Genomic DNA, 23,600 nt, shown 5'->3' on the forward strand with positions numbered 1-23,600 from the left:
GTACAGAAACAGCATTAGTGAAGGTTACAAATGATCTTCTTATGGCTTCGGACAGTGGACTTATCTCTGTGCTTGTTCTGTTGGACCTCAGTGCTGCTTTTGATACTGTTGACCATAAAATTTTATTACAGAGATTAGAGCATGTCATAGGTATTAAAGGCACTGCGCTGCGGTGGTTTGAATCATATTTGTCTAATAGATTACAGTTTGTTCATGTAAATGGGGAATCTTCTTCACAGACTAAAGTTAATTATGGAGTTCCACAAGGTTCTGTGCTAGGACCAATTTTATTCACTTTATACATGCTTCCCTTAGGCAGTATTATTAGACGGTATTGCTTAAATTTTCATTGTTACGCAGATGATACCCAGCTTTATCTATCCATGAAGCCAGATGATACACACCAATTAGCTAAACTGCAGGATTGTCTTACAGACATAAAGACATGGATGACCTCTAATTTCCTGCTTTTAAACTCAGATAAAACTGAAGTTATTGTACTTGGCCCCACAAATCTTAGAAGCATGGTGTCTAACCAGATCCTTACTCTGGATGGCATTTCCCTGATCTCTAGTAATACTGTGAGAAATCTTGGAGTCATTTTTGATCAGGATATGTCATTCAAAGCGCATATTAAACAAATATGTAGGACTGCCTTTTTGCATTTACGCAATATCTCTAAAATCAGAAAGGTCTGGTCTCAGAGTGATGCTGAAAAACTAATTCATGCATTTATTTCCTCTAGGCTGGACTATTGTAATTCATTATTATCAGGTTGTCCTAAAAGTTCCCTAAAAAGCCTTCAGTTGGTTCAGAATGCTGCAGCTAGAGTACTGACGGGGACTAGCAGGAGAGAGCATATCTCACCCGTGTTGGCCTCTCTTCATTGGCTTCCTGTTAATTCTAGAATAGAATTTAAAATTCTTCTTCTTACTTATAAGGTTTTGAATAATCAGGTCCCATCTTATCTTAGGGACCTTGTAGTACCATATCACCCCAATAGAGCGCTTCGCTCTCAGACTGCAGGCTTACTTGTAGTTCCTAGGGTTTGTAAGAGTAGAATGGGAGGCAGAGCCTTCAGCTTTCAGGCTCCTCTCCTCTGGAACCAGCTCCCAATTCAGATCAGGGAGACAGATACCCTCTCTACTTTTAAGATTAGGCTTAAAACTTTCCTTTTCGCTAAGGCTTATAGTTAGGGCTGGATCAGGTGACCCTGGACCATCCCTTGGTTATGCTGCTTTAGACGTAGATTGTGGGGGGGTTCCCATGATGCACTGTTTCTTTCTGTTTTTGCTCCGTATGCATCACTCTGCATTTAATCATTAGTGATCGATCTCTTTTTCCTGGTTCTCTCCCTCAGCCCCAACCAGTCCCAGCAGAAGACTGCCCCTCCCTGAGCCTGGTTCTGCTGGAGGTTTCTTCCTGTTAAAAGGGAGTTTTTCCTTCCCACTGTTGCCAAGTGCTTGCTCATAGGGGGTCGTTTTGACTGTTGGGGTTTTTTATAATTATTGTATGGCCTTGCCTTACAATATGGAGCGCCTTGGGGCAACTGTTTGTTGTGATTTGGCGCTATATAAGAAAAAAGTTGATTGATTGATTGATAATCTTGTTTTCTGAGCCCTGTCTGATCATCTTGTGCTTTGGCACCTGTCTGATCATCTTGTTTTTTGGCGGGCTGTGTGATAATCTTGTTTGTTGGCTGTCTGTGTGATAATCTTGTTTTCTGGCCGTCTGTGTGATAATCTTGTTTTTCGGCGGTCTGTCTGATCATCTTGTTTTTCAGCGGTCTGTCTGATCATCTTGTTTTCGGCGGTCTGTCTGATCATCTTGTTTTCGGAGCCCTGTCTGATCATCTTGTTTTTCGGGGGCCCTGTCTGATCATCTTGTTTTTCGGTGCCCTGTCTGATCATCTTGTTTTTCGGCGGTCTGTGTGATAATCTTGTGTTTCGGTGCTCTGTGATAATGTAGTTTTTCGGCGGTCTGTGTGATAATCTTGTTTTTCGGTGTCTGTGTGATAATCTTGTTTTTCGGAGCCCTGTCTGATCATCTTGTGTTATGGCACCTGTCTGATCATCTTGTTTTTCTGTGCCCTGTCTGATCATCTTGTTTTTTGGCGGTCTGTGTGATAATCTTGTGTTTCGGTGCTCTGTGATAATGTAGTTTTTCGGCGTCTGTGTGATAATCTTGTTTTTCGGCGGTCTGTCTGATCATCTTGTTTTTCGGCGGTCTGTCTGATCATCTTGTTTTTCGGCTGGTCTGTGTGATCATCTTGTTTTCTGGAGCCCTGTCTGATCATCTTGTGTTATGGCACCTGTCTGATCATCTTGTTTTTTGGCGGTCTGTGTGATAATCTTGTTTTCGGAGCCCTGTCTGATCATCTTGTGTTATGGCACCTGTCTGATCATCTTGTTTTTGGCGGTCTGTGTGATAATCTTGTTTTCGGAGCCCTGTCTGATCATCTTGTGTTATGGCACCTGTCTGATCATCTTGTTTTTGGCGGTCTGTGTGATAATCTTGTTTTCAGAGCCCTGTCTGATCATCTTGTGTTATGGCACCTGTCTGATCATCGTTTTTTGGCAGGCTGTGTGATAATCTTGTTTTCGGAGCCCTGTCTGATCATCTTGTGTTATGGCACCTGTCTGATCATCTTGTTTTTTGGCCGTCTGTCTGATCATCTTGTTTTTCGGCCGTCTGTGTGATCATCTTGTTTTTCGGCGGTCTGTATGATCATCTTGTTTTTCGGCTGGTCTGTGTGATCATCTTGTTTTCTGGAGCCCTGTCTGATCATCTTGTGTTATGGTATCTGTCTGATCATCTTGTTTTTCGGCGCCCTGTGTGATAATCTTGTTTTTCGGTGCTCTGTGTGATAATCTTGTTTTTCGGTGCCCTGTCTAATAATCTTGTTTTTCGGTGCCCTGTGTGATAATCTTGTTTTTCGGCGGTCTGTCTGATCATCTTGTTTTTCGGTGCCCTGTCTGATCATCGTTTTTCAGCGGTCTGTGTGATAATCTTGTTTTTGGTGCCCTGTGTGATCATCTTGTGTTATGGCACCTGTCTGATCATCTTGTTTTTCTGTGCCCTGTCTGATCATCTTGTTTTTTGGCGGTCTGTGTGATAATCTTGTGTTTCGGTGCTCTGTGATAATGTAGTTTTTCGGCGTCTGTGTGATAATCTTGTTTTTCGGCGGTCTGTCTGATCATCTTGTTTTTCGGCGGTCTGTCTGATCATCTTGTTTTTCGGCTGGTCTGTGTGATCATCTTGTTTTCTGGAGCCCTGTCTGATCATCTTGTGTTATGGCACCTGTCTGATCATCTTGTTTTTTGGCGGTCTGTGTGATAATCTTGTTTTCGGAGCCCTGTCTGATCATCTTGTGTTATGGCACCTGTCTGATCATCTTGTTTTTGGCGGTCTGTGTGATAATCTTGTTTTCGGAGCCCTGTCTGATCATCTTGTGTTATGGCACCTGTCTGATCATCTTGTTTTTGGCGGTCTGTGTGATAATCTTGTTTTCAGAGCCCTGTCTGATCATCTTGTGTTATGGCACCTGTCTGATCATCGTTTTTTGGCAGGCTGTGTGATAATCTTGTTTTCGGAGCCCTGTCTGATCATCTTGTGTTATGGCACCTGTCTGATCATCTTGTTTTTTGGCCGTCTGTCTGATCATCTTGTTTTTCGGCCGTCTGTGTGATCATCTTGTTTTTCGGCGGTCTGTATGATCATCTTGTTTTTCGGCTGGTCTGTGTGATCATCTTGTTTTCTGGAGCCCTGTCTGATCATCTTGTGTTATGGTATCTGTCTGATCATCTTGTTTTTCGGCGCCCTGTGTGATAATCTTGTTTTTCGGTGCTCTGTGTGATAATCTTGTTTTTCGGTGCCCTGTCTAATAATCTTGTTTTTCGGTGCCCTGTGTGATAATCTTGTTTTTCGGCGGTCTGTCTGATCATCTTGTTTTTCGGTGCCCTGTCTGATCATCGTTTTTCAGCGGTCTGTGTGATAATCTTGTTTTTGGTGCCCTGTGTGATCATCTTGTTTTTCGGCGGTCTGTCTGATCATCTTGTTTTTTGGTGCCCTGTCTGATCATCTTGTTTTTTGGTGCCCTGTCTGATCATCTTGTTTTTCGGCGGTCTGTCTGATCATCTTGTTTTTCAGTGCCCTGTCTGATCATCTTGTTTTTGGCGGTCTGTCTGATCATCTTGTTTTTCGGTGCCCTGTCTGATCATCTTGTTTTTCGGTGCCCTGTCTGATCATCTTGTTTTTGGCGGTCTGTCTGATCATCTTGTTTTTCGGTGCCCTGTCTGATCATCTTGTTTTTCGGCGGTCTGTCTGATCATCTTGTTTTTCGGTGCCCTGTCTGATCATCGTTTTTCAGCGGTCTGTGTGATAATCTTGTTTTCGGTGCCCTGTGTGATAATCTTGTTTTTTGGCGGTCTGTCTGATCATCTTGTTTTTCGGTGCCCTGTCCATCTTGTTTTTTGGTGTACTGTCTGATCATCTTGTTTTTTGGTGCCGTCTGATCATCTTGTTTTTCGACGGTCTGTCTGATCATCTTGTTTTTCGGTGGTCTGTCTGATCATCTTGTTTTTCGGTGCCCTGTCTGATCATCTTGTTTTTGGCAGTCTGTCTGATCATCTTGTTTTTCGGTGCCCTGTCTGATCATCTTGTTTTTGGCAGTCTGTCTGATCATCTTGTTTTTCGGTGCCCTGTCTGATCATCTTGTTTTTGGCAGTCTGTCTGATCATCTTGTTTTTCGGTGCCCTGTCTGATCATCGTTTTTCAGCGGTCTGGCACTCTGTGGCTGTGGAATGGGATAAATGAATGTTTAATAAATGTGTTTTTCATTGATAGGCCTCATTCCTTTGACATTATGTTTCCTATGAGGAGCTGCCATTAAGTGTTATTGTGTTTTCGAGGTTAAAAACAGATATCATTATTATGATTATTATTATTATGGAATAAAACCCTCTTATCGCTCAGATTCTGGTGTCAGAATCTCTCAGGATTTGAGCCCTCTACCTCAGGTCATGCAGCCGACTCCTTTCTCAGCTGGATGGTGGCGACTTGCGGCTCTCTCTCAGGATGCTGTCCAAGCCGTTGAGTTGGCGAAGGAAACCTCGGTTGGGGGTGACCCCTCGATGGTCTTTGACCTTTCTGATGGCTTCCACCAGGGTCAGGTTCTGTCTGATCATCAGGTAGGCCAGCACCAGTGTGGCTGAGCGGCTCACGCCCACAGTGCAGTGGACCAACACCTTACCTTCACGTTCACAAAAAGAACGTCAACTCAACTTAATTGCTTTCTTTAAACCATCACTCCATTTGAAGTCGATATTAATCACACTGAACAAAATATAAAGGAAACGCTTTTGTTTTTGCTCCCATGTTTCATGAGCTGAACTCAAAGATCTAAAATATTTTCTACATACACAAAAGACCTATTTCTCTCAAATATTGTTCATAAAACTGTCTAAATCTGTGTTTTTGAGCACTTCCCCTTTGCTGAGATAATCCATCCCACCTGGCCACTACGGGACTGTTAAGCTCTGACGTAACGCATCACATGATAAATCTATTTCTGGGTCCAAACAAAACACTTATGGTTGTGTAAATTGATGAGATTCATTTCATAAATGCTCGGTACAGCAGTCAAAACAAGGCAGGGGACCGACCGGATCAGTTGTGGCCACTTCTGTTTCTGTTCGTCATCGGCTGGGAATCTATAAAACAACAGCTCCAGTGACGTTTCTGACCTGTTGACTCGGGAACTCTGCCTGCGAGGTCTTCGAAAGAAGCTCAGCTGATGCAGACGACCAATGACCACAAACAGCTGACAAAGTGACAATTTTTTGTTTGGACCTGGAAGTTGAAAATCACGTGATGTGTTACGTCACACATAACAATGGAATACAAGGCCACTCTGAAATGTTCAGTTTTACCACATGAATGATGTCTGAGAGCAGGTGCATTCTTTTTAAATTTCAAAGATGAATTTGTGTTTGATTTGTATTTCAGATATATTAAAAAACAATATCAATAACCAATCTAATAACAAATACAAGAATATAATAATAAACATTTGGAAACGCTCAATGCCGTTTGTTTTTCTGATTTAGCAGGATTACGCAAAAGCTATTAAAACAATTTTCTTGATACTTGGTGAAAGAGTTGGGGACAAGCCAAAATGAAATCACAAACTTCTGGATTGTGCCCAATTTAGGGGGTGGATCCAACAATTTAATTTTCCGTTCTCTTTATCATGGTGAGATAGAGATAATGTAGAAATCTTGTCGATGTTGAGACTTTCCATATGCCAAAACTGTAGACTGACACCATCACATATAATGGGGCATGTTTATCTTTTTCCCAGAATGCATTGCAGTGACATGCAAATTTTTTTGCCCACTAGGTGGTGGCACACATAACTCAGACTCAACCTCAAATCTGGTGGTGATCTGGAATAATAGATTCTGGAACTGAGATCCAGAATCCACATGGCAACATTTACCACAAAAGGTTGTGAAAGGACATTGATGAAATATGGTGAGCAGATGAATAACATCCTAGAAAATGAGGGATTTTATTCTGAATTTGATCTGGAACATATTTTCTGGAACAGAGGTATGTACTCTGAGTGCCTTCTGCAACCCCAATTCCAGTGAAGTTGGGACGTTGTGTAAAATGTAAATAAAAACAGAATCCAATGATTTTCAAATCCTCTTCAACCTATATTCAATTGAATACACCACAAAGACAAGATATTTAATGTTCAAACTGATAAACTTTATTGTTTTTGTGCAAATATTTGCTCATTTTGTAATGGATGCCTGCAACATATTTCAAAAAAGTTGGGACAGTGGTATGTTTCCCACTGTGTTACATCACCTTTCCTTCTAACAACACTCAATAAGCGTTTGGGAACTGAGGACACTAATTGTTGAAGCTTTGTAGGTGGAATTCTTTCCCATTCTTGCTTGATGTACGACTTCAGTTGTTCAACAGTCCGGGGTCTCCGTTGTCGTATTTTGCACTTCATAATGCGTCACACATTTTCAATGGGCGACAGGTCTGGACTGCAGGCAGGCCAGTCTAGTACCTGCACTCTTTTCCTACGAAGCCACGCTGTTGTAACACGTGCAGAATGTGTCTTGGCATTGTCTTGCTGAAATAAGCAGGGACGTCCCTGAAAAAGACGTTGCTTGGATGGCAGCATGTGTTGCTCCAAAACCTGGATGTACCTTTCAGCATTGATGGTGCCATCACAGATGTGTAAGTTGTCCATGCCATGGGCACTAACACACCCCCATACTATCACAGATGTGTAAGTTGTACATGTCATGGGCACTAACACATGTGGACTCATCAGACCACAGCACACTTTTGCACTTTGCGTCTGTCCATTTCAAATGAGCTCGGGCCCAGAGAAGGCGGCGGCGTTTCTGGATGTTGTTGATGTTTGGCTTCACTTTGAATGGTAGAGTTTTAACTTGCATTTGTTTTTTTCATGCAGTTATTCACAAAGTGGTGATCCTCACCCCATCTTTGCTTGTGAACGACTGAATCTTTTGGGGATGCTGCTCATATACCCAATCATGACACTCACCTGTTTCCAATTAACCTGTTCACTTGTGGAATGTTCCAAACAAGTTCCAATTTTTTCCAATTATGTGTTCATTGAGCATTCATCAACTTTCCCCATCTTTTGTTGCCTCATCCCAACTTTTTGAAATGTGTTGCAGGCATCCATTTGGCTCGTACAGGACGACCCAGCTAACAAAATAAAGTTCCCAAAATGTTATAAGAATGTTTGTCAAATGTTATCAGAACATTAGCTGTAAAATTCTCAGAATGTTTCAGAGGAAAAGTTTTCTTTTTTTTGGTTCCCAGAACATTCTGGTAACGTTACCTCAAGTCATAGTCTCATCATTGAAAGATATTTGAAGTAAGACAGACGGTGAGACTAGAATTAATATATTTGTCAGATTTCCCTCAACTATAAACATGACTTGTCAATATATAAAAGCAAGTAATAACGTTACGAAAACACTGTAGAAACATTTCTGATAACCATAACCTAAATATAACTATGTGTTAGCTGGGTATTCCACAGGGTGGCGCTCTACTATGATCACCCACGATACAAAAATGGGATGAAACATCTTAATACCTCTGTAGGAGCAGTTTGCGGGCTTGCCTCCTCACAAGCTGGCATATAAAGTGCAGACCTGGCAACCCACTCAGGGTCAGCAGTAAAGGTAGTAACAAGGCACCAGCACCGCTAGAGAGGCCACCGAAAGGAAAGAAAGAAGCTGTGCCATCCGCCAGACATGACTGAGCTGTTCATCTTTGAACCAAAAACATGAAATAATCGTTGCTTCGGCTTCAAATTTTGACTCTGATGGGGTCCAATCAAACAAGTTTCAAGCAGTACTCACTACAAATACCCCCTTTAAAGACGTTTGAACATGATTGAAGCCAATAAGATTACGAATACCCAGAAGCTACTGTGTACTTTCAACAATTTTGAGGAGTCAGTATTTTTAAATGCTTAAAACCTGAATCCCGATTTTAAATCTGTTGCTGACGGCCGTAACTACTACGTATACCAAGTTGGTTCAAGATTTGAGTTAAGAAGCTGAACAGCGTGCCCTGATTTGCTATTCTGGATTAAACAGGATGGAATGGTGTTGTGTAGAATAGCCACATAAAGCTCTGACAAACAGACTGAAATACAGTGAATTTTGTGTCTTTTTAATGCAAGTAAAAAATACTATTTTGACAACAAAAATCAATTTGGACTTCTTAAAGTTAAAACAAACTGTGAATCTGTCCTCTTTCAAATCAGTGAAATGTTTCACTGAATTTAGCCTACGTCACAAGAGTGTAAATGATACCAGTGAAGTGTGGTGGGTGGATCAATACACATATCAATACCAACGCTGGTACTGATATGAGGATCGATACCAGTGTAATGACAATGATACTTTAGTTTCAGTTTCTCTCCTGTGTGCACCACTGCACTGAAGGGGAGAAGTTTTGTTTTATTAGGGCCCGAGTAGGACAAAGTCCTACAAGGACTCTGTTGTAACTGTGCTGTTTATTATTATTTGGGCCCAAGTAGGACAAAGTCTTACGAGGACTCTGTCTTACTCGGGCCCTAATAATAATAAACAGCACTAAGTCCTACAAAGACTCTGTTGTAACTGTGCTGTTTATTATTATTTGGGCCCAAGTAGGACAAAGTCTTACGAGGACTCTGTCTTACTCGGGCCCTAATAATAATAAACAGCACCAAGTCCTACGAAGACTCTGTTGTAACTGTGCTGTTTATTATTATTTGGGTCCGAGTAGGACAAAGTCCTACGAAGACTCTGCTGTAACTGTGCTGTTTATTATTATTTGGGTCTGAGTACGACAAAGTCCTACAAAGACTCTGCTGTAACTGTGCTGTTTATTATTATTTGGGTCCGAGTAGGACAAAGTCCTACGAGGACTCTGCTGTAACTGTGCTGTTTATTATTATTTGGTCCGAGTAGGACAAAGTCCTACGAGGACTCTGCTGTAACTGTGCTGTTTATTATTATTTGGGCCCGAATAGGACAAAGTCTTACGAGGACTCTGTTGTAACTCTGCTGTTTATTATTATTTGGGCCCAAGTAGGACAAAGTCTTACGAGGACTCTGTCTTACTCGGGCCCTAATAATAATAAACAGCACCAAGTCCTACGAAGACTCTGTTGTAACTGTGCTGTTTATTATTATTTGGGTCAGAGTAGGACAAAGTCCTACGAGGACTCTGCTGTAACTGTGCTGTTTATTATTATTTGGGTCCGAGTAGGACAAAGTCCTACGAGGACTCTGCTGTAACTCTGCTGTTTATTATTATTTGGGTCCGAGTAGGGCAAAGTCCTACGAGGACTCTGCTGTAATTCTGCTGTTTATTATTATTTGGGCCCGAGTAAGACAAAGTCCTACGAGGACTCTGTTGTAACTGTGCTGTTTATTATTATTATTAGGGCCCGAGTAGGACAACGTCCTATGAGGACTCTGTTGTAACTAGGGGTGTCGTTAAAAAAACAAAAAAAATTGATTCATGTCCGAATCGCGATTCTTATTTATTCCGATTTTGAATCGATACAAAATGTCCAAGAATGAATTTTTAAAAAGCATTTTTTTAAACCGTTGTCAGGCAACGGTTTCCATACTACAGTGTCCCCGCGACGGGGGGTGGTCCAGCGTGCTTCAAACACTCGTGAGCTGCAGAGTTCAGTGACTGTAGCTTAGCTTAGCATGGCGGATGAAGAGCTAATTCAGCCAGCACCGGCGCATTTTGGATTTTATTATTTGCTGCATAAGAAGGAGCTTGACATGACTTATGCAGTGTGCAAAATTTGCAAAATGAAAGTCAAGTACTTCGGAAACACTTCAAATCCACAAGCCCACATGCTACGTCATCACCCGGAGATAAAAGAGGGGAGCAGCGGTCTCTGCCGACGACTGACTTCCCTAAACTGCCAGCCAACTCTGAACGAGCAAAGCAGATAAGTAAATTTACATCTAGAATCACTTGATTAACCTTGTAAAGCTGCATTTTCTTAAACATAAACATTTTTAAGTAATATAACTATTTCTCAGAGCTTTTTGAATTGAAAATCGATTCTGAATCGAATCGTCACCCCAAGAATCGAATTGAATTGCGAGTTGTTGAACGATTCACATCCCTAGTTGTAACTGTGCTGTTTATTATTATTATTTGGGCCCGAGTAGGACAAAGTCCTACGAGGACTCTGTTGTAACTGTGCTGTTTATTATTATTATTTGGGCCCGAGTAGGACAAAGTCCTACGAGGACTCTGTTGTAACTGTGCTGTTTATTATTATTATTTGGGCCCGAGTAGGACAAAGTCCTACGAGGACTCTGTTGTAACTGTGCTGTTTATTATTATTATTAGGGCCCGAGTAGGACAAAGTCTTACGAGGACTCTGTTGTAACTGTGCTGTTTATTATTATTTGGGCCCGAGTAGGACAAAGTCTTACGAGGACTCTGTTGTTACTGTGCTGTTTATTATTATTATTCTTATTAGGGCCCGAGTAGGACAAAGTCCTACGAGGACTCTGTTGTAACTGTGCTGTTTATTATTATTATTCAAAGCGCATATTAAACAAATATGTAGGACTGCTTTTTTGCATTTACGCAATATCTCTAAAATCAGAAAGGTCTTGTCTCAGAGTGATGCTAAAAAACTAATTCATGCATTTATTTCCTCTAGGCTGGACTATTGTAATTCATTATTATCAGGTTGTCCTAAAAGTTCCCTAAAAAGCCTTCAGTTAATTCAAAATGCTGCAGCTAGAGTACTGACGGGGACTAGAAGGAGAGAGCATATCTCACCCATAATGGCCTCTCTTCATTGGCTTCCTGTTAATTCTAGAATAGAATTTAAAATTCTTCTTCTTACTTATAAGGTTTTGAATAATCAGGTCCCATCTTATCTTAGGGACCTCGTAGTACCATATCCCCCCAATAGAGCGCTTCGCTCTCAGACTGCAGGCTTACTTGTAGTTCCTAGGGTTTGTAAGAGTAGAATGGGAGGCAGAGCCTTCAGCTTTCAGGCTCCTCTCCTGTGGAACCAGCTCCCAATTCAGATCAGGGAGACAGACACCCTACTACTACTTTTAAGATTAGGCTTAAAACTTTCCTTTTTGCTAAAGCTTATAGTTAGAGCTGGATCAGGTGACCCTGAACCATCCCTTAGTTATGCTGCTATAGACTTAGACTGCTGGGGGGTTCCCATGATGCACTGAGTGTTTCTTTCTCTTTTTGCTCTGTATGCACCACTCTGCATTTAATCATTAGTGATTGATCTCTGCTCCCCTCCACAGCATGTCTTTTTCCTGGTTTTTTCCCTCAGCCCCAACCAGTCCCAGCAGAAGACTGCCCCTCCCTGAGCCTGGTTCTGCTGGAGGTTTCTTCCTGTTAAAAGGGAGTTTTTCCTTCCCACTGTCGCCAAGTGCTTGCTCACAGGGGGTCGTTTTGACCGTTGGGGTTTTACATAATTATTGTATGGCCTTGCCTTACAATATAAAGCGCCTTGGGGCAACTGTTTGTTGTGATTTGGCGCTATATAAAAAAATTGATTGATTGATTGATTCTTATTAGGGCCCGAGTAGGACAAAGTCCTACGAGGACTCTGTTGTAACTGTGCTGTTTATTATTATTATTCTTATTAGGGCCCGAGTAGGACAAAGTCTTACGAGGACTCTGTTGTAACTGTGCTGTTTATTATTCTTATTAGGGCTTGAGTAGGACAAAGTCCTACGAGGACTCTGTTGTAACTATGCTGTTTATTATTATTATTCTTATTAGGGCTCGAGTAGGACAAAGTCTTACGAGGACTCTGTTGTAACTGTGCTGTTTATTATTCTTATTAGGGCTCAAGTAGGACAAAGTCTTACGAGGACTCTGTTGTAACTGTGCTGTTTATTATTCTTATTAGGGCTCGAATAGGACAAAGTCTTACGAGGACTCTCTTGTAATTGTGCCGTTTATTATTATTTTTAATTTATTATTCTTTACACCTTTCAAGCCCCAATTTCACCCCTTTCCCATGCTCACAAACTCACCAAACTTTGCAAAGTCATTCGGCCGGATCCAAAATTCGATATTTTGGCAGTCGTGCACATGCTTGCACTGAAATAGCGCCCCCTACAAATTTTCAAAAAACCCTCCACTTTTTTTTTTTTTGCGCTGTAGCCTCACGAAATTCAATACACATATTTACCATGCTGGGGCACACAAAAAAGTCTCTTAACGTTATGGTGAAATCACAACAGGAAGTCGGGCATTTTGATTTTAAGTTTGATTTTGAGGTAATTTTTGCCATTTTTGGCCATTTAAACTACTTACATTTGAACAAACTCGTCCTAGGGATTTCATCCAATCGTCTTCAAATTTGGTCAACATCACCATGACCATGCTAATCAAAAGTATTTCTGTAGGTCAAAAGGCGTGGCTGCTAGGGTTTGTCAAACTTTCGCGAGCGTTTCGGAGCACGCCGTTTCACTTCGAACGGCTGTCACGCCCACATACATCATTGTAGATCCTTCAAACTTGCTGGACATGGTTAGGGCTCCGCCCTGAACATCGCCATATATCAACTTCCCACCTAACTCATAGCACCCCCTAGTGGTAACAGGAAATGTCCTATTTATACTTTAACAGATACTGATGTCACATAGTTAACCTCAACAACTTCATTTCACTTTTAAAACATGCAGAATAAGTTGGTGAATGTACATGATGATTATCCTGAAGTTACAAGTAACGGCGTCTGTGTGGCGGCGTGCCGAATATTGCCCATTCGCCATGAAATTACGTTCTTCCTTTTGACTACTTTAATTTTGTCATATCATCATGAAAATTGATACACAGGTCAAGCATGACAACCTCTTACAATTCATAGGGGCGTCGCCCATGGGCGGGGCAAAATGCCTCAATAGCGCCCCCTTGAACCTTTCAAAAACCCCTCCCCATAGGGGGTTTTTTGGAGTAGGGAGATGAAAATTGGTACACGTGTGGCTTGCATAGACGTACAAAAACGTCTCTTGCGCCATGGGTCTACTCCAAACAGGACGTCGGCCATTTTGAATTTTCTTGTCATTTTGACGTGATTTCCACATGTTGTATTTGAACGAACTCCTCCTAGGGATTTTGTCCAATGCACTTCAAATTTCTTTCAGATCACCCAGAGACGATACTGATTAGGGATGGGTATTGATAAGATTTTATCAATATCATTATTGATTCCGCTTATCAATCCGATTCCTTATCAATTCCTTTATCGATACCTCTTGTGAATTTTTTGTGTACTAAAAGTAGGCATTAAGGGTTTTTTGTCAGCAGGTCAAAGAGCTTTTTCTTATCGTGCACCCGCTCTGTGGAACAGTCTTCCTGCGACCGTGAGACAATCGGAGTCCGTGGACCTTTTTAAGTCAAGACTTAAAGCCTATTTTTATTCTCTTTCTTATGAATCGCTTTTATTTTTTTCTGATTTATTATTTTACATCTGTTTTTAATTATGTATTTGAATGTTTAAAATTTTTATTTATTTATTTAATTTTTTTATGTTAAACTGTTCTATGTGAAGCGCCTTGAGACGGCTTTTGTTGAGATTTGATGCTTTATAAGCTGATTAAATTGAAATTTACACAACTTTCTAAGTCTAAATGAAGGTAAAACAGAGGTCATTTTATTTGGAAATATTGACCCCCCTCTTGGACTTGGGCCCTCTTAAACAGCACGTGAAACAGTCTGTCACCAACCTGGGTGTCATTACTGATAACGATTTTAAATTTGACAAGCAGGTGAACGTGGCTGTCAAATCTGGATTTTATCATATGTGTCTTTTCTAAAGTTAAACCTTTTTTATCTTTTAATGCTTTTGAACAAGTCATGCCTCTTTTGTCTCCTCTCATTGAGACTACTGTAATGCACTTTCCTGCTTACAGTTGGCCCAAAATTCTGCTGCGCGTCTTAACTGGTAGCAGAAAGCGAGAGCACATCACTCCGGTTTTGGCGTCTCTGCACTGGCTTCCAGTTTGTTTTAGAGTTGATTTTAAGATTTTATTGTTTGTTTTTAAAGCTTTGAATGGACTGGCCCCGGTGTACATCTCGTCCCTCATCCAAATTTATCAGCCTCACTCCAAAAAGTAACGGACCTTTTTATTTTTTTCAAAAACCATATGGATTTGAATCACGTGTGATTGCATCAGCCAAGCTTGAACCTTCGTGCGCATGCGTGAGTTTTTTCACGTCTGTCGGTTGCGTCATTCGCCTGTGGGCAGGCTTTGAGTGAGCACTGGTCCACCCCTCCTGTTGGATTTCTTTTGTCTGAGAACTTGCTGAGAGACTGCTGCTTTGCTCCATGAAATTTGTTGTTTGTTGGAATTTGTTGGAAACCTTTCGATGGCTTTTCAGTCAAGTGAGTATCTGAGAAATTGTGTAACAGTTGGACATGCCCCAACATGTCCTCTGAGACTTCCAACACGGAGGTGTTTTTTTGTTGTGCACCATGAGCAGCTCTGTGCCGACGCGCGAATTCCTCCGCACGTCTTTCATTACAAAATCTCCTGTAACAGTGGAATGTGCCGCAAAAGTGCTATGTCCAGCTCTCCTGCCATTTCTGTGGTAGTCACATGATGTCCCGGATCAACACAGCGTTCAGTATAAATAAAAGTGGTATGGTAAATTGAATTGAAACTGAACATTTTATTGAGTCTTAAGCCGCGTTCACACCGGGCGCGATCAGACGCTACAAATTCGCGTGGGTCACCAGGCGACGGACGCGCCTCCTTCACCCGGTGTGTCGCTCTGCTTGGGTGGACTTTCGCTGTGAAAATTCGCCCTGGTGCGTCATCAAATAGGAGGAGCTTCCATTCCACTCGCCGGCTCCAGTTGTCAGTCAAGCTAACATGACGGACATTGATCACACGGAGCGAGTTGCTGTGGAAAGCTCCCAATACAGAAAGTATCATTATTTGCTGCAGGAGCTGTGTCTGGATGACGGCCGCTTTCAGCGGTCCTTCCACCTCTGCGGGACCCAGTTTGAGGATCATCTGTCCCGTTCGTGCGCGCACATGTAAACAATAAAAAAAAAAAAAAGAAACTCCGCTCCCCGCTGCTGTGGTGCTGCTGCTCGCTCCAAAAACTCTGTCATAATTGTCATAATCACCATTTGCTTTATTATACAGCTGTGTAGTTAATAAGTAAAGTAAGTAAAGTAGAACCATCATTTCGACTCTTGCTTGCCTCTACTGGTGGTTGGCTCTCACTGCGGTATTGTATCACTTCCTGTTCCGGAGCACAGCGGTGTTTTTCTGTATCTGTTAGCTGTTTAATCTGTGCAGTTAGATTGATCTAGATAACTAGATAACGATTTGTTTCACAGTGTAATCTTCACGTGCCTTAACTAAAGCACTCCCTCTGCTGAATCACCTCTAAATTATTTACACATTATTCACTTTGTGTGTTTTTAGGAATCCGCTAGCTTAGCGCAGCTATTAGCTCTTAGCTAGTTTAGCATGGCGGCTTCTCCTGTCTCTCCCGCACTTTTCTGCTCTGGGTGTGAAATGTTTAGTTATTCCTCGGCTTCCATTAGCAGTAACGGTACTTGTAATAAGTGTAGCTTATTCGTAGCTTTGGAGGCCAGGCTGGGCGAACTGGAGACTCGGCTCTGCACCGTGGAAAATTCTACAGCTAGCCAGGCCCCTGTAGTCGGTGCGGACCAAGGTAGCTTAGCCGCTGTTAGTTTCCCTCTGGCAGATCCCGAGCAGCCGGGAAAGCAGGCCGACTGGGTGACTGTGAGGAGGAAGCGTAGTCCTAAACAGAAGCCCCGTGTACACCGCCAACCTGTTCACATTTCTAACCGTTTTTCCCCACTCGGCGACACACCCGCCGAGGATCAAACTCTGGTTATTGGCGACTCTGTTTTGAGAAATGTGAAATTAGCGACACCAGCAACCATAGTCAATTGTCTTCCGGGGGCCAGAGCAGGCGACATTGAAGGAAATTTGAAACTGCTAGCTAAGGCTAAGCGTAAATTTGGTAAGATTGTAATTCACGTCGGCAGTAATGACACCCGGTTACGCCAATCGGAGGTCACTAAAATTAACATTGAATCGGTGTGTAACTTTGCAAAAACAATGTCGGACTCTGTAGTTTTCTCTGGGCCCCTCCCCAATCGGACCGGGAGTGACATGTTTAGCCGCATGTTCTCCTTGAATTGCTGGCTGTCTGAGTGGTGTCCAAAAAATGAGGTGGGCTTCATAGATAATTGGCAAAGCTTCTGGGGAAAACCTGGTCTTGTTAGGAGAGACGGCATCCATCCCACTTTGGATGGAGCAGCTCTCATTTCTAGAAATCTGGCCAATTTTCTTAAATCCTCCAAACCGTGACTATCCAGGGTTGGGACCAGGAAGCAGAGTTGTAGTCTTACACACCTCTCTGCAGCTTCTCTCCCCCTGCCATCCCCCCATTACCCCATCCCCGTAGAGACGGTGTCTGCTCCCAGACCACCAATAACCAGCAAAATCTATTTAAGCATAAAAATTCAAAAAGAAAAATAATATAGCACCTTCAACTGCACCACAGACTAAAACAGTTAAATGTGGTCTATTAAACATTAGGTCTCTCTCTTCTAAGTCCCTGTTAGTAAATGATATAATAATTGATCAACATATTGATTTATTCTGCCTTACAGAAACCTGGTTACAGCAGGATGAATATGTTAGTTTAAATGAGTCAACACCCCCGAGTCACACTAACTGCCAGAACGCTCGTAGCACGGGCCGAGGCGGAGGATTAGCAGCAATCTTCCACTCCAGCTTATTAATTAATCAAAAACCCAGACAGAGCTTTAATTCATTTGAAAGCTTGTCTCTTAGTCTTGTCCATCCAAATTGGAAGTCCCAAAACCAGTTTTATTTGTTATTATCTATCGTCCACCTGGTCGTTACTGTGAGTTTCTCTGTGAATTTTCAGACCTTTTGTCTGACTTAGTGCTTAGCTCAGATAAGATAATTATAGTGGGCGATTTTAACATCCACATAGATGCTGAGAATGACAGCCTCAACACTGCATTTAATCTATTATTAGACTCAATTGGCTTCGCTCAAAATGTAAATGAGTCCACCCACCACTTTAATCATACCTTAGATCTTGTTCTGACTTATGGTATGGAAATTGAAGACTTAACAGTATTCCCTGAAAACCCCCTTCTGTCTGATCATTTCTTAATAACATTTACATTTACTCTGATGGACTACCCAGCAGAGGGGAATAAGTTTCATTACAGTAGAAGTCTTTCAGAAAGCGCTGTAACTAGGTTTAAGGATATGATTCCTTCTTTATGTTCTCTAATGCCATATACCAACACAATGCAGAGTAGCTACCTAAACTCTGTGAGTGAGATAGAGTATCTCGTCAATAGTTTTACATCCTCATTGAAGACAACTTTGGATGCTGTAGCTCCTCTGAAAAAGAGAGCCTTAAATCAGAAGTGCCTGACTCCGTGGTATAACTCACAAACTCGCAGCTTAAAGCAGATAACCCGTAAGTTGGAGAGGAAATGGCGTCTCACTAATTTAGAAGATCTTCACTTAGCCTGGAAAAAGAGTCTGTTGCTCTATAAAAAAGCCCTCCATAAAGCTAGGGCATCTTACTACTCATCACTAATTGAAGAAAATAAGAACAACCCCAGGTTTCTTTTCAGCACTGTAGCCAGGCTGACAAAGAGTCTGAGCTCTATTGAGCCGAGTATTCCTTTAACTTTAACTAGTAATGACTTCATGACTTTCTTTGCTAATAAAATTCTAACTGTTAGAGAAAAAATTACTCATAACCATCCCAAAGACATATCATTATCTTTGGCTGCTTTCAGTGATGCCGGTATTTGGTTAGACTCTTTCTCTCCGATTGTTCTGTCTGAGTTATTTTCATTAGTTACTTCCTCCAAACCATCAACATGTCTATTAGACCCCATTCCTACCAGGCTGCTCAAGGAAGCCCTACCATTAATTAATGCTTCGATCTTAAATATGATCAATCTATCTTTATTAGTTGGCTATGTACCACAGGCTTTTAAGGTGGCAGTAATTAAACCATTACTTAAAAAGCCATCACTTGACCCAGCTATCTTAGCTAATTATAGGCCAATCTCCAACCTTCCTTTTCTCTCAAAATTCTTGAAAGGGTAGTTGTAAAACAGCTAACTGATCATCTGCAGAGGAATGGTCTATTTGAAGAGTTTCAGTCAGGTTTTAGAATTCATCATAGTACAGAAACAGCATTAGTGAAGGTTACAAATGATCTTCTTATGGCCTCAGACAGTGGACTCATCTCTGTGCTTGTTGTGTTAGACCTCAGTGCTGCTTTTGATACTGTTGACCATAAAATTTTATTACAGAGATTAGAGCATGCCATAGGTATTAAAGGCACTGCGCTGCGGTGGTTTGAATCATATTTATCTAATAGATTACAATTTGTTCATGTAAATGGGGAATCTTCTTCACAGACTAAAGTTAATTATGGAGTTCCACAAGGTTCTGTGCTAGGACCAATTTTATTCACTTTATACATGTTTCCCTTAGGCAGTATTATTAGAAAGCATTGCTTAAATTTTCATTGTTACGCAGATGATACCCAGCTTTATCTATCCATGAAGCCAGAGGACACACACCAATTAGCTAAACTGCAGGATTGTCTTACAGACATAAAGACATGGATTACCTCTAATTTCCTGCTTTTAAACTCAGATAAAACTGAAGTTATTGTACTTGGCCCCACAAATCTTAGAAACATGGTGTCTAACCAGATCCTTACTCTGGATGGCATTACCCTGACCTCTAGTAATACTGTGAGAAATCTTGGAGTCATTTTTGATCAGGACATGTCCTTCAATGCGCATATTAAACAAATATGTAGGACTGCTTTTTTGCATTTGCACAATATCTCTAAAATTAGAAAGGTCTTGTCTCAGAGTGATGCTGAAAAACTAATTCATGCATTTATTTATTTTTGCTCTGTATGCACCACTCTGCATTTAATCATTAGTGATTGATCTCTGCTCCCCTCCACAGCATGTCTTTTTCCTGGTTCTCTCCCTCAGCCCCAACCAGTCCCAGCAGAAGACTGCCCCTCCCTGAGCCTGGTTCTGCTGGAGGTTTCTTCCTGTTAAAAGGGAGTTTTTCCTTCCCACTGTCGCCAAGTGCTTGCTCACAGGGGGTCGTTTTGACCGTTGGGGTTTTTCCGTAATTATTGTATGGCCTTGCCTTACAATATAAAGCGCCTTGGGGCAACTGTTTGTTGTGATTTGGCGCTATATAAATAAAATTGATTTGATTTAAAATAATCTCCAGGATGATTCGCACACGCACGCACGTAAAATAAAAATAAAAAGAAACTCCGCTCCCCGCTGCTGTGGTGCTGCTGTTCGCTCCAAAAACTCTGTCATGATTGTAAAATAAAGGACAAAAGAGACATAAGTCCTGCTCATAGGCTGCTACCAGATACAGGACATGTTCACATCTTCAGTCAAACTCCAGACATCTCCACGTGACTACATATTCATTCCCTGATTGGTCATCGCGGTGCGACAAGACGAAAAAGTTCAGATTTTTGAACTTGGGGAGGAGGGCAACACGACGTGACGCGACGCAATATCGCGCCACAAACGCGCAAAACGCTCAAAATCGCTTCACTCGCGTCCATCGCGTCGCGCTGCACGGTTTGGAGCCAAAACGCGTCCTTACATAGGGATTACATGGCAACCTGTGGCTGCAGTTGCTCGCGTCGCGCCCGGTGTGAACGCAGCATTAAAGTAAATAAATATGAAATTGGTCACTGGATCCTTAAACTTTGGACATAATAAACTCTACATGGTGGATCCTTGACCTCTGGACATAAATAGAAATAAACAAAATCTGTAGTTATTATCAAAAGCATTTCCTTTCAGACACTATTGGCATGAATGTCTTTCCATATATCTGAGCTGAGCTCTACAGCTGCTGTGCTGCACGTCAGGATGTAATTCATAAAGAATGCAGAGCTCTCATTTTGGGAAGAAAAAAAAACATTTTAGTTGATTGTAGTTTCTTGTCTGTATTACAACATTTGTAAGAGGCATCATTTTATTTAAAGCGGCATTTCATTTTGAAGTTATTAATTCCGACCAGAGTCTGTCTCGGCAGAGAGCCGCGCAGTGTTTGGAGCTGTGTCAACAGAACGGAGGACGATTCTTGTTTCTTGACTGCAATAAGACAAAAGTCCCAGTTAGTGACTTTAATCCACACAAATGTGACTCATGATATTTTAATGGCTTTGAGAGGGGCTAAGAAGTGGACTTGCAGTTTCTGAAGAGCAACGAATCAAAGAACCAATGAGCTAGTGGATCAAAGCATTGCTTCATTGGTTCACGCTTCAAAGTGGTTTCATGCTGCAGAAACGGTTGATTACAGAGCCACTGCAGGGTCTGTAATCAATGTAGAGAAATGATCATTTTCCTGACAAACACCCTCAAAAACAACGGCTGCTCTGAAGGACTGATTAGGGAATCGTTAAGCAAAAAGGCTAATGATCGAATCATTTCTTAATGATACTTGAAAAGAACCGGTTCTCGATACCCATATGTGTATTGATATGCATTTGTTAATACCGTTATTGTAGGTTTAACTACGCTATTATACTTTATACGCTAATTAAAGTTTTTGTTTATCTTGTTAGCTTGCTGGGTACGGTTGGCTTATTAACGGCTAATTTAGCTCTTCTAACTATAACTAGCTTATTTTCAATTTTATTTTACATGGTGTAGATTTTAATGATAATGCAATGGAGACACGCACATCCAAAGCACCTGAACAGCATATCACAGTGAAAAACAGTGTGCGCTGTGGCTGTGCGGATCATTTGGTTTTTCACTGTAGATTTTTAATGATTCTTCAGTTTATGTGTTGCTTTAAAGATATCAACATATAGTACCTACATTCTTAGGTTTCCATTTGATAGCATAATGATTATGCTTTTTATTTTCCTATAGTATGTTAACAGAGTTACTTTAGACAGTTACCAATACACTCATACATTCATAGCTTCTGTTTCTATAATAAAATACCAGATTTATAGCTTAGCCTACTAACTATAATTTAATTTTACTACTAGTCTACATACTAAAATACCTATACTACAATCTTCTCCTGTGATGTCTTATCTTTCTTATGTCTTATTATATATACTTTTTTCTTGAGCTGCTTGGGTGTGTAGGGAGAGTTCCCATGGGATAAAAAGCTTTTTAACCTACCATCCCTGGTTCTCAAGACCAGGCACCTAAGTGGCTCTACTCTACTCTTTTCTACTCTTCTATTTTACTCTTCCTTTTTAGATATACCTTAGTATACTAGCATAGCATAGCATTAGCTGGAGTACAGTCGGTTATCACAGACTTTGTGAACTGGTGTGAGCGCAACCACTTGTGTCTCAACACCAGTAAGACAAAGGAGATCGACTTCAGGAGGAAACCACCACCTCAACCATCGGTGAACATCCAGGGGGAGGACATAAAGACTGTGGACAGTTTCAAATACCTGGGTGTTAACCTCAACAGCAAACTGGACTGGACTCACAACACCGACACCCTGTACAAGAAAGGTCAGAGTCGCCTCCACCTCCTGAGGAGACTGAGGTCCTTTGGAGTGAGCAGGCCTCTGCTTAAGACCTTCTACGACTCTGTTGTAGCCTCTGCTCTCCTCTATGCTGTCGTCTGTTGGGCCCCGGGCAGCACAGAGCGGGAGAGAAAGAGACTGAACAAGCTGGTCAGGAAGTCCAGCTCTGTCCTGGGCTGTCCTCTGGACTCTCTGGAGGAGGTGGCTGAGAGGAGGGTGTTAGCCAAGCTCAAATCCATCACGGACAACTCCTCTCACCCTCTGCACTGGACTGTAGTGAAGCTGAGCAGCTCGTTCAGTGACAGACTGAGGCACCCTCAGTGCAAGAAGGAACGATACCGCAGGTTGTTCCTCCCTGCTGCTGTCAGACTGTACAATAACACTGTGAAATAACCACATGCAATAATATGTCCACAAATCACATGCAATAACAACTTGTTTACAAATCCCAGCACTAATGTCACCTTATCACATCTAAACTCCATCTCATATATTGTAAATCTAATATCATCATATATATATACATGCATACATACATATACACACACAGACACACACACATTCTATTTCTACCTCATTTTCTTATGTCTTGTACTGTTACAAGTATTATTATTGCTTATCCTTGCACACGCTGTTCGATGAACATTTTCCTCTACTTGCACCCATCTTGTGTGTTTTTTAAGAGCTGACGTAACATGTGATTTTCTCCTCTGTGAGAATATAAAGTTTATCTTATCTTATAGTTCCACCTTAGAATTGGAATATAAGATATACCTTACTGAATTTTCATGCATTTCCCACCCTTCATATGAGTTTTTTTTAAACAAATAAAATAAAAAAATTATAAAGAACACATCTGATTGATCAGAAATTACCTATAGGGACCAAGCTCCCACTATATTGTATCCAGTTTGAATTTCTTGTGCAAGTGAGAGAAAGTAGGATAGCATTTTATGGCCCAGTCACATGGCAACTACAATTCCTGAATAAAGGGGATAAAAAAAACACACACACAACACACAATTCATCAAGAAAAGGTCGACGAACGAGCTTTTGACTTTTCTCATGACAGAATAGCCTGCAAATCAAGAGGCAAAAGGGACAAAAGAGGAACAAAACGAAATCGAAGCTGACAGCGTGTCTCCATCTCTGCGTTCCAGGACTCGGCGCTGGGACGGAGCTCAGCTGCAAACAGAAGCGCATGATCTGACCCACTGTGGAGATCTGTGGGCACATCGGTGGATCTACCACCTGCTCTGTTCCTCGTCCAGAACAAAAGAGAGATGATCTCCTTCATTGCCAGAATCCTCACTGTCTGGTTCAGACTCTTGATGACACACTGCACGCTCCATCTTGCTCCAATTAAAAAAACAAAAACCTGAAGCGCTTGTTCAACAT

General features: G+C 41.5%; 1 protein-coding gene across 2 annotated transcripts in view; it reads right to left on the reverse strand.

Annotated features, from left to right (window-relative positions):
• Positions 1–921: 921 nt before the first annotated feature.
• LOC117529060 (dual specificity protein phosphatase 26-like) overlaps positions 922–23,600 on the reverse strand; it is a 31,365-nt gene continuing 8,686 nt past the window's right edge. For both annotated transcript variants that reach the window (XM_034191761.1, XM_034191760.1), the window contains 2 exons: positions 5,033–5,251; positions 922–933 (listed from right to left, as the gene is read on the reverse strand). In XM_034191761.1, coding sequence (XP_034047652.1) covers positions 5,040–5,251 — 212 coding nt within the window. In that variant the 3' untranslated portion in view covers positions 922–933; positions 5,033–5,039. The remainder of the gene's footprint in view (positions 934–5,032; positions 5,252–23,600) is intronic.

The sequence above is a fragment of the Thalassophryne amazonica genome, chromosome 17, assembly GCF_902500255.1.
Source record: "Thalassophryne amazonica chromosome 17, fThaAma1.1, whole genome shotgun sequence".
NCBI classification, from domain to species: domain Eukaryota; kingdom Metazoa; phylum Chordata; class Actinopteri; order Batrachoidiformes; family Batrachoididae; genus Thalassophryne; species Thalassophryne amazonica.